Here is a 12,125-nt window from a genome sequence, read left to right on the forward strand (position 1 = left end):
GTTATACATTACTACTATAAATACTAAGCACTCAAAATGCTAAAGCTATACATGGTAACAAGGTATTACATTTTACTACATATTATCACTTTTAACTCATTTAATAAAATACTTTGCACAACCATATATACATATTTGTAATTATATATGCTCTTGTATATTAAGACAGCTCCCTATTATTCAATAATATAAGCTCACACCCCAGATCCCATTGCCTTTGTCACACGATCGTAGTTTACCCAGAATTCTGCAGTAAATAAACACATCCAAGATTAGAAATTAATTCCTCCATTAAGATGTGTGATTTAGCAGCAACAGGGATGATGATATATTTCTCTTTATATCATCTAGCACAGAATAAGTACATAAATTTTGTTGAGTCTCAGAATTATAATGGTGGTGCTCAAACATGTCCTACAATAAATACTACTATCACCATGTATGTAAGTCTATATGTAGAAAATATTTTCATTTTTTAATTTTTTTAGTGTGTATTAAGTGTTTTTCTGGTTTTTTTATAAACAGATTTTTAACTCTGGGTGCATGTGTGTACTACAGAGGCCAGAAAAAGGCATTAGATCCCCTGTTACAGGTGGTTGTAAGCAGCCCGACAGATTCTGGGAATCAAACTCCAGTCCCTCTGCAACAGCAGTTTACACACTTAACTGTTAAGCCATCTCTCTGGTCCATTTTTGTGTTTTTGAGGCAGGGTCTCATTTACCCAAGACGGCCTTAAACGTGCTGTAGAGACAATGGTGACCTTGAATTCCTGATCCTTCTGCCTCTACCCACAATTATGGGGATTACATGGGACATCATATACCAACACATAGTTTTCTTTTAATAAGGATGATATCAGAATTGGTTACCAAATGATACCTATATAGATACAGAATCTAGGTTTAATCTACATTCTGCTATTTTGCTAACTATATCCTCTTCACCCGGAAAATGGAGAAATAAATCTCTGCCCTGCCTACTTAGATCAAATGAAGTAACTTTTTCTTTTTTGAACTGCCATTGATGTCCGGTTTGCTTTCTAAAGTCAGAACAAGAGGTTAACTGCTCCTTTAAAAACCTGACTTATACACACCATTACAATCAGATTAACAAATAAAAGAATCATCAGCTTTTGGAAATAGTAAAACTAAAACCTGACTGTGTGAGACCTACGATTAGAACATAAAACTGAGTTGATAATACTAATGCTATGACTTTCATGTGTCACCACGCACACAGCAGAAGAGATCTAAATGTCCCATAATATTCTATTCCTCACCCTTACACAATCATTAAAATTTACTAGGCACTGCTAAGCCTATCAATCAGTTCTCAAAAGTAATCTAAAAAGTGAATCATTGGGAGGTGAGTATTAACTAAATTTAGAGCTGGGAAACAGATCAAGGGACTGCTCAAAGTTGAACCTATTAATTTGATCAAAAATCTTCTAATTAAATACAACTGTCATTTTATAACATGACCTTTGGCATTTGCATGCCAAAGTAACTTAGAAAACATTGTGCTAAAAGTAAACTTAGCAAACTAGTTAATAAAATTTGACAAATAATTCCTTCTACTTTTTTTTTATTATTATCACATTGCCTGTTAATACTGAGTTGTTTTGACTATTAGCATTAAAACTCATCTATAAAGATTCAATTAATTAAACTTCAAATTTTATATTAGTTACAACCTTACATCAAATATAATTCTTTTAGAGGGGCAGTTGAGACAGCACTTCCCTATGTAGCCTAGGCTACTCTTGAGCTCACTATGTAGACTAGGCTAGCCTTAAATTTACTGTAAACCTTCTGGACTCAGTCTCTGGAGTGCTGAGGTTAAAAGTGCACACTGCCATGATTCTCAAAAATACTTAATTGTCTTATTAAGCTCCATTAATATACAGACCATTACTGAAGCCATATTAAATTAAGAATCTTAAAGCAGATTTCTGCAGGAAACAGTTATTCACTAAGTTTTAGTTTTATCTAAACTTGACCTATGGGTTAGGTTGAGTCAGATATCCAGACAGGTGAAAAAAAAAATGAAAAAAAAAAATAGAACTTGATCTCACATTCATCACCAAGAGTAATTTCTATCACTTAAATGCTACTGAGAAAAGTTTTATTAGAGGTGCAAGTATACCAGGAAACACATGGCTTCCATACCTCTTCTTAAAAAGTGGATTACATTTTGCAGTCTTTGCTATTAAAACACCAATAGGCAAGAAGATTAAGTTAAATAAATTAGTTTAGCCTCAAACAAGTTAGAAGGTAATAGCTTTATATTATTAAAATGGCATGCAAGCAAATATGGAAAAGTTCAACTAAAATTATGTATAGTACATGAAGGGTACACAAAAAAAATTGTAGCATGCCCGTCTTTTAAAATTATTTTATTCATTTATTCAATTTTGAATTATTTTTTATGTGTATGGGTGTTTGCTTGCTTAAAAGTCTGTGTAGCAAATGTGCGCTTGGTGCCTGTGGGGACTAGAAGAGGGCTTTGGATCCCACAGACGGTTCTAAGTTGCCATGCCTGTGAGTGGGGAATCAAACCCAGGTATTCTGGAAGAGCAGCTAGTGTTCTTAACTGCTAAGGCACCTCTCCGTACACTCCCTTTCTGTTTAATTTGTATGTGTTTTGCTTGTATGTATGTAAGTGTATCAAACACAAACAGTACTGATGGAAACCAGAAGAGATTGTCAGCTCCAGCAGCTCCCTGGGAACTGGAGTTGCAACCAATGTGAAGCCACCACGTGAGTGTGGGGAACCAAACCTGGATCCTCTGGAAGAGCAGTCAGTGCTCTTAACTGCTGAGCATCTTCGGCCCCACATGCACCCTACAAATATTTTCTCTCATGTTGTTTTGTGCATTTTATCAAAGCCTCACCGTAATGATTTTAAGTGGATTGAGGAGTCCAGGGAAGTCAGGCCACAGTGCACGTAAGTATCAAATGACACATGACAAAAGCATGCTGATCAGCCGTTTTCACTGTTTATCAACTTTTCTGCATAAAAAAACACTCTAATTTCAAAATATACCGTGTAAATAAAAAACTATAAAGCTAAAATACAACAAAGACAGCATAAAATAAAGCTCTAACCTTGAGAGAGAGGGGAGTTAAGAAACTGAGAGTACAAGAAAGGCGAAAGCAGAGTGCGGCAGAATGGAAAAAACAGTCCAAACTAGAAAAGACACAGAGGAGGAAAGCGACATTCAAAATGGTTTAGTTGAAGCTACAAAAACTGCAGTTCCTTTAAATAAAATAAAAAACAGATAATGAGAACAGATTATTTGAAAGTCAGTACAAATTTTAATATTTTGATTAATAGATAAGGCAACAGTTATAAAATATCAAAATTAGCAGTTATAAAATATTTCAACGAATCTGGCACCAAGAAGTAAGCATACCTTAGCATGCTCTAGTAAATGGTCTTCTGAGAAGTCTACTAATTACAAACTATGTTAACAGATACAACCTCAAGCGTCTACTATTATGCAGATTCCATGGACAAAAAAAAATTGATTCAGTAATTTATGTTCTCTTGGAAATTAAGAGTTGGTGAAAGTTTCAGTCATTACAAATTAAAAATGCGGAAATAAAAACCCTACATGAATGATGTCTACAGTGTTACACTGCTGAGATACAGAACAGAACGCACAGGTATAAGTCTGTACCCTACATCTTTCTGTGCAGCATCACTTTCAGTCGCTCCACAACCTAATGAGTTCATGTCACACATCCAAGAGTCTAAAAACACTCACAAAGTACAAAACCTCATTCATATAACTAATTCTCAGGACCTGGCAGTACTGAATTCCATTTATTTTATTTGGGGGGGAAAAGTCCATTTTTGACTTCTGTTAGGTTAAAATGGAATTTTTAACTATCTTATAAAATTAATGCAAAATCAAAACATTTTATTGGTACTTGAAAGTCAGTTCTTAATAACACACATTTGACAACCCTGAAATATCACCACAGCAGTATTTATGACACAGGTGAGAAGAGATTTAAAGATGGAAAGTTTGGGTGAGAAGTTTTATTTTGTTTGGGTCTTTTTTAGATGAGGTCTCCTTGCACTGCCCAGGATAGCCTTGAACTTCTGGATTCAATAATTCTTTAGCAGGGCAATGGTGGCACACACCTTTAATCACGGCACTCGGGAGGCAGAGGCAGGCAAATCTCTCTGAGTTTGAGGACAGCCTGGTCTACAAGAGCTAGTTCTAGGACAGGCTCCAAAGCTACAGAGAAACTCTGCTCTAAAACAAACGAACAAACAAACAAAAAGAATTCTTTAGTCTAAGCCTTCCCAGGAGCTGAAACTACAGGGTCAAACGACACCTGGTTGTTTAGTTTGAAAAGTAACTAAATCCACCATATAAGTCTTTTGAAAGGTCTATTACAGACCAGGATATTGTAAATATGCTATATTAAAAAGAGCTTCTAGACAAGGAAGAAAAATTCAAAGTACAACATGGTTAAAATGAAAATGTTTTGAAAATTTCCACTGCTGATCAGAAACCCAACTAACTTCTAGATGTTTAGATATGAAGCTCAGATATGTACTTAAGAATGAACATTCATCCTATGGCAAAGGAATGCATACAGATTTTCCTCAACATACAGTTTTTCTTGAAGGCTATTTTGATGTAAAATTGATACTAAGCAATCACTATCTTATGGATTTTGTTTCCAAATTTGTATTGTTTTCTGTAAGATTGAAATGTAACAATTTAATTATTACAGCTAATCTTTCCTTCCTTCCTTCCTTCCTTCCTTCCTTCCTTCCTTCCTTCCTTCCTTCCTTCCTTCCTTCCTTCCTTCTTTAGTTTTTCATAAAAATTGACTAGCCATGGTGCATGCTTATAATCCTAGCATTTGGGAAGTGAAAGAAGAAAGGATCAGAAGTTCAAAGTACTTCTCGGCTATACAGTATTCAATGCCAGGCTGGGCTATATGAGACCCTGTTTCAAAAAAAAAAAAAAAAAACCTTCAATTTAATATAATAAAGTACAGCAGTCATATGTGTGATGGATAGTAGGGTTGGCAGTTCAAGGATGCTATATTAGGGCTATATAAGGTCTGTGAGCATGCTAAACCAAATGGGAGTGCTCTGCCCCTCCACGTTTGTGACTAGACACTGCATTGGTTCCTTTCTATCAGGCATGCAGGTCCTCTTTAAAGTTTTCTTACCTTTTTTAAACTTGACCTGTCTGATGGTGGAATCATCTCAGGAGTGAGAACATGTGGAGGATCAATGCCCTTTATTAACTTTTGATTGATTAAGTGAAAAGCCAAGGCAAACTGGTCTTTTGAAAGCTTCCCACAGTTCTTTGTGTCACACAGTGCCCTATACAAATAAACAAAATGAACAGTACATAAGTGCTACATTATTACTCCCAAAACCCAGGAGAAAAACATATGATTTTAATGTTTTAAAAATAATTAGCTGAATTGAAAAAGATCACAGGCTGCTCAAAACTCACATAAAAAGTTAAAGAGGAGAAGCACATGAAGATGCTAAAAAAGAAACCAGGCAGTAGTGAAGCATACCTTTAGTCCCAGCACTTGGGAAGCAGAGGCAGGTGGATCTCTGAGTCCGAGGCCAACCTCGTCTATAGAGCAAGATCCTGGACAGCCAGGGCTGTCAGAAAAACAAAACAAAAATCCCAACGCTCAGAGAAAGTAAAAAGAACGTATGAGCAGGAAGATGGAAAGGGTGCTGGGGAATGCTGTCTTCTGAACATGACACAGCTGCTGCACTCACAAACACAGCAGTGGCCACTCGGCTAAGGCTGAGCTCATCAGCACCGCAGCATGGCTAGGAGAGGGGCACAAGAGGCCCAACCCTTGCCTGGGGTAGTTAATGGCTGCAGGGGAAGGGAAGTCATTTTTCTTCAATAAAGTAGTCACTGGCAAGTTACACATGATCCAGTAAATAATCCTACACCCATGTATATGCAAGCAACCCTAATTAAGCTCAGGAGGTTATTAGAAAACAAACAAAAACATAAAAGTTGAAAAGAGATATATTGTAAAGAAGAGCTCCAGAATGTGGAATGGTGATTCAAGATGGTAATGGAGTATGTGAATGACCAAAACATATTACATACATATGAAATTGTCAAATAATAAATTTTATCAGAAAACAGTAAAACTCAAAGGCTGTAGATTCAGCTATCCAAGCTTAATCTTTTCCAGTCTGGATACTCCTCTCTCTTAAGACAGACCTACTATGCTCTGCTCTCTTCTAAGTTTCTCTTTGCAACTTTTTGTGTTTGTTGCTTCTTAAAAACCTCAAGATAACATCTGGCAGAGTTAGCCAGGGTAGGGACAAGCACAAGACAAAGCAATTTCATATGCATTATCATATGTACTATGAAATGCATTACCAATGAACAAGTGTCATACAAATATATACATCTTACAGGATTATTTTTTAATTAAAAAAAACCACTATCTTGTACAAATGTTACAAACAAAACCCCACACAGACTAATGTAGCCATTCAAACAAGCAATTGCCTAGACCAAAAGTCTATACACCTCAAAGAACATATTCAAATCATGAATATATACAGCCATTCTGAAGCTGTAGGATTTTGCTTACATGTTTATGCACAAAAAAATTAAAAATCCATGAAAGAGTTAAAACTAGAAACCCAAGTTTTATACCCTCTTTCACAACTCATCTATTTTTATTTATTTGTTTATTTATTTATTTATTTAGGCTTTTCAAGACAGGATTTTTCTGTGTCTTTGGAGCCTGTCTTGGAACTAGCTCTTGTAGACCAGGCTGGTCTCAAAGTCACAGAAATCTGTCCTGCCTCTGCCTCCCAAGTGCTGTGATTAAAGGCGTGCACCACCACCGCCCAGCTGACTCATGTATTCTTTACCTGCACTCCATCCTTCCTCATCACCCTTTCTTGTTCTCCTACTACCTGTGATACTTACTACTTCTATGTGTGTATCTGTTTGCAGATGTCCATGTGTAAAGTATAGGCAAGGACTCACAAAAAGAACACACAGAATTTTTCTTTCTTTCAAGTAACCTCAATATGATACATCTATTTTCTTGCAAAGATATTTGCATCCCTGTTTATTGCTGCTCTATTCTCTATAGGAATGAAATGATACCAACAGATCTCCATCAATAGATAAGTGGCTAACAAAAATCTGTATATATAAAAAATGGAATACTATTCAGCTCTAAAGCAAAATGAAAACAATTTTTTTCTTTAGACATGGTCTCGTTATTCCAGGCTGATCTTGCACTTCCATGAGTACTGGGATTGCAGATGTATGTCACCATACCCAATTCATGTAACACAAGGGATCAAATCCATGCCCTCCTGCATGCTAGTTAGAAACTCTACCAACTGAGCTATATCTCCAGTACCTAAAGGTATTACTTATTAAACTGTTTAAATTTCAGATAGCTGGATTTTCATAACAACATTCTAAGAGTTTATAATTGGTATAAACAAAAAAATGTTCTACCTATTTTTTTAATACCACTCCTGAATTTTTATTACACACAATAATTCTTCATATTTGAATTTTCTCTATAAAAAAAAAAATACTAACCTGTTCTCAAAATCTAGAAAAAAGTATAAAAACTAGATATAACACCACACACACACACACTTTTTAAAAACTATTAAAATAAAGTCTTACCAGATGTGGGCTAGTAAGGCAGAAGGTAAACCTGTTTTCAGGAAGGTTTCACGGACCTCTTGACCAGACACAAATCCATCCATATCCTTATCCGTTTTCAGGAAGATTTCATCATATTTAGCCTTTTCTGCAGGGGATACAACCCACTGGAGAGGGAAGAGAAGTTTCTATCAAAATGAAACCAACTTTGAAATAATATTTCTTCAAACCATAAGTGTATTTGCCACCAATCTGAACAAATATACCCAAATAACCTGATGTCAGTGCACTGGTTCCCATACATCACAACCAAAAAGTATGAAGAGAAGGCAACAGAATTACACACCAGTACACCAGTTAGGACATTTACAGGTGCCAATTTAACATTTTTTTTTTTTTTTTTTTTAAGAAACCAGTAAACTCAAGCACAATTAAGCCCTGGCCTACAAATTCCAATACTAACAGTGGTATCTGGGAAAGCCTGCATAAATAAATAATCTAGATACTCCCCAAGCTTCATTTTCTATGCATGCAGCATTCTTGCCCAGAGTTGAGCTTGTACAGGCTGTCATTATAGCTGCTATTACACAACCTGACCAAAGATAGGTCAAAGGAAGTAAGAATCGATCAGAATTAGTAACGTGATCTAAAGAATCAAGAGTTAACTACAGACTAAAAATTATTATTATGACAGGGAGAGCATGCATATTAGCACACAGTATCTTCTATCTCCATCTTTAATCTCTATAGATCAGTCAAACACCCATAGGACATAAGGAGCATCTGCCTCCTCTGTGGCATCACGTTATGCAGGCTCAACTAGAGCAAGTGCAGCATCTTTGCTCCTCTAATTTTACCAATCACATTCATGCACTTTGTTAAAGTAAAATCCTTTAACACTGACAAATTTTTCTACCTGTCTTAACGGTGCTTTGGTAGGTAAAATGCCTACAGGTGGTAAGGAGTGGTAGGAGTCCTTGGCTGCTGAAGAGGGGACCGACCACACGGAGCCTGATATACTGACCGTTGTTCTCTTAGAAGGTGGCACCAAGGCTGGAGGCAAGGACATTGGCACAGGTTCTTTCTCCAGTGCACAGTACACCAAAAACATGGCCTTGAAGATAAACAAAACAGAATCAGATATATTTTTAAGTTATCATAAAATTCACTCACCATGGCCTGGTTTCCCAAATCTTTTTAAAAAGTAAAATTAAAAACAAGAATAGGAGAAAAAGAGGAAGAAACAAAAGGAAAGAGGAAGAAAAGTAAGAACTCAAGGCTAAAACATTCTTAAGAAGAAATAGTCATAAAAACTTAGAGGCACACCCTTCAATTGAAGTTCTTGTAACAGCAAAGAATGAGAATTTGAATTAAAAATGCTATCTATAAATAAATAATCTAATATACAAAATTTTTCTAGAAATTAATAATTTAATTTCAATTAAAGATGAACAAAAACTATGAACAGACAATTAAAAAAAAGGGGAGGGACACCACAAATGCCCCATCCTTTAGTATCTCAAATAAAACAAAACAAAGCAAAGCAAGCAAACAAACAAAAAAACCTAGCAACCAGAAAAGACAACAATTAAGAAAGAAAATCCTAATTCTCAAAAGTAAACTTGCTTTGAGCTTCTATCTTAACTCCTAAGTTTGAGTTGTTCTCAAATCAATATTCACTGAGTACAGAATACAAATGTGATCCATATTTCTATAGTGGCTAATATTTTATAAATCAAGAAATTGAGGTTCAGAGATGCTAACTTGCCTAATACAATATTTTAAAGAATTCATAGGCTACAGTATACACTAAACCAAGCACCATTTCACAATCCTATAACCCTAGTACTCAAAACTGGGGAGCAAAGGACTGGGTTTGTGGCCAGCCTAGGTTATACTAATCTGCCTTAAAAAATAATTTTTTAAATGTTTATATACATATATAATGTATATGATACAAACTAGGCCATCTTAGCTATAGCATTCTTGATTGATCATGCTTTAATCAGCACTAACAGCACCTGTATAATAATTCACACTGCCATCCTTTCCTTTATAATTAGAAAAACTAAACCTGACCCATGGATCCAGATTATAGTAGGCACCAGAACTGCCTGGACAGCTTAGTAGCTCTATAATTGGAACTCTGAACTCAGTAAAGCTGGAACTGGGCCAAAGAATCTGCATTTCTAACAAGTTTCCGGTGATTCTCGTGCTGTGTATCTAGGGTAGCACCTAACCATTTGACCCGAACCAAGCCTTTTCCAGAGATGAGCCAACTAACAAGAATTCAGTGTCAGTTTTAAAACAAATGAAGACTATGTCTCCAAAAACCTGAAGCTCCAAAAAGAAAACAATCTGCCTAACACATCCTTTTCAGACAAGCTGACAATGTATGTATGTAGCATTAGATTGGCATTTGCTTGCGACAAGGGACCCGCAAGCACATAAAGGTCAGCATTTTTCTTGCTGCAGATGGAAGTCATTTCCTGGAAAAGTGGAAACTCAACAACAGCAGCAATGCCTGCCATCTGTTGCCAAGAGACAACACATTTTTTTTTCTGAAAGTTAAAGTTCTTAATTTCATGTGTCTTGAAAACAGTTTCCCCAAGAAAATCAATGCCAAATTTTGTTCACTAAATATAATATCAAAAGTGAACAGAGCAATTTTAGTACTGCTGGACTATGATCTTGTTTTCTTATTATATTGTACTTTATCCTATACAATGTCTACAACTGAAACAAAAACAGCAACCAGATCAACCTCACCTGCCCATGTGTATAATGTGGGGGGGAAGAGAAATGTTAGCTTTCAAGTTGATATATACTAGGTGAGTATGAATAAAGTTACATAGAGAGACGATAAAGTAAAAGCTTTTAGGATACTTCTTTTTTTTTTTGGTTTTTCGAGACAGGGTTTCTCTGTGGCTTTGGAGCCTGTCCTGGAACTAGCTCTGTAGACCAGGCTGGTCTCGAACTCACAGAGATCCACCTGCCTCTGCCTCCCAAGTGCTGGGATTAAAGGCATGCGCCACCACCGCACGGCTCTAGGACACTTCTTATTTAAAAATAAAATCACCGCAAACAAACCTAAACTTTACACAGAGTGCCATGGAAAGAAAGGATTCAGTTGGGATTACTATCAACTGACTTTCTTTCAGAGTGTTTTTCTCTTTGTGTTTTAAGCAACATTAACTTCAGTGGATGTCAGATCAACCTGAGGGGCTTGCTTTGTTTTGTTTCTTGTTTTTCAAGACCAAGTTTCTCTGTGTAGCTTTGGCTGTCCAGGCTGTGTAGACCAGGCTGGCCTCAAACTCACACAGATCTGCCTACCACTGCCTCTTGAGTGCTGGGATTAAGCAGCACCATGGGCTCTGAAGGCCTTTTAAAATACAGAACCTGACCAGCTTCTGGCTGGAGGTTTAGTCCAAGGGCTTCTGGATATTACTGATGGGCAACAATACTTTTAGGAGTTTCCTTAGAGTTTTACGTGCTCTCTGACCTATTGAAGCAGGTGGCAACCACAGCTGCTATAAGGGATGAAAACACTTTTTGTGTTTTCCAACTAAATAAGTTTCCTTCGCCAACTTAGTTTAATGGAACATTTACTGAAAAATGTCTGACTCCCAGGCTAAAAACACAAAGGGGAAAATACCCTTCACTTTCATAACAGAAGAGTGCAGCAGATGAGCAAAAGTTAATTTCAGGGCTTGAGGTGTAGCTCAGCAGCAGAGCACCTGCTTAGCATATGTAATACCCTGTGTTCAATTCAAAGAAACACACACACTCACACACACTCACGCTAATAACGAGTATGTGACGAGATGGATGGCAGTGGCTGCACTCAGGAGGCAGAGGCCAGCCTGGTCTACAGAGTCAGTTCCAGGACAGTCGGAGCTGTTACACAAAGAAACCCTGTCCCGACAAACAACAACAAAGAGTACGTGATACATGCTAGCGTACACAAGCATAGCTCCCTCTTACATGTTCTAGTGCCACATGTTCCTCACAAAATAAGAACCCAATAAATACTAGTGACAGAAAACATTAACACTTGGAAAGAAGAAGAGAAAAAAACGATACAAAGGCAGTCAACTTCACTTTACAGGAACAAAAAAAAGAGAGAGAGAGAGAAACGGGAGCTGGAGAGAAGGCTCAGAGGTTAAAAGCATTGGCTGCTCTCCCAGAGGTCATGAGTTCAACTCCCAGCAACCACATGGTGCCTCAAAACATCTGTAATGAGATCTGGTACCCTCTTCTGGTGTTCAGGCAAACATGTAGACAAAACACTATATATAACAAATAAAATGAAATTTAAAAAAAAGAGAGAGAGAAAAACCTTAAGTTACTTTTCTGGGAAGAAATCTTGCAAGTGCTAACTTAACCAATCCCCATGATAGATATATCCCTGATACTTGAATAAATTCATTTTGCCTCTAGACAAATCTAAACTGGAAGATAT

The 12,125-nt window shown here is 36.7% G+C and overlaps 1 protein-coding gene across 4 annotated transcripts in view; it reads right to left on the reverse strand.

Moving 5' to 3' along the window:
* Eps15 (epidermal growth factor receptor pathway substrate 15) overlaps positions 1-12,125 on the reverse strand; it is a 93,766-nt gene that overhangs the window by 43,470 nt on the left and 38,171 nt on the right. For 3 of the 4 annotated variants that reach the window (XM_057783492.1, XM_057783490.1, XM_057783493.1), the window contains exons 9-11: positions 8,580-8,777; positions 7,685-7,830; positions 5,202-5,358 (exon numbers count right to left, since the gene is read on the reverse strand). In XM_057783492.1, coding sequence (XP_057639475.1) covers positions 5,202-5,358; positions 7,685-7,830; positions 8,580-8,777 — 501 coding nt within the window. The remainder of the gene's footprint in view (positions 1-5,201; positions 5,359-7,684; positions 7,831-8,579; positions 8,778-12,125) is intronic. The other variant, XM_057783491.1, reaches the window with a different exon arrangement.

Source organism: Chionomys nivalis, chromosome 11, assembly GCF_950005125.1.
Source record: "Chionomys nivalis chromosome 11, mChiNiv1.1, whole genome shotgun sequence".
NCBI classification, from domain to species: Eukaryota; Metazoa; Chordata; class Mammalia; order Rodentia; family Cricetidae; genus Chionomys; species Chionomys nivalis.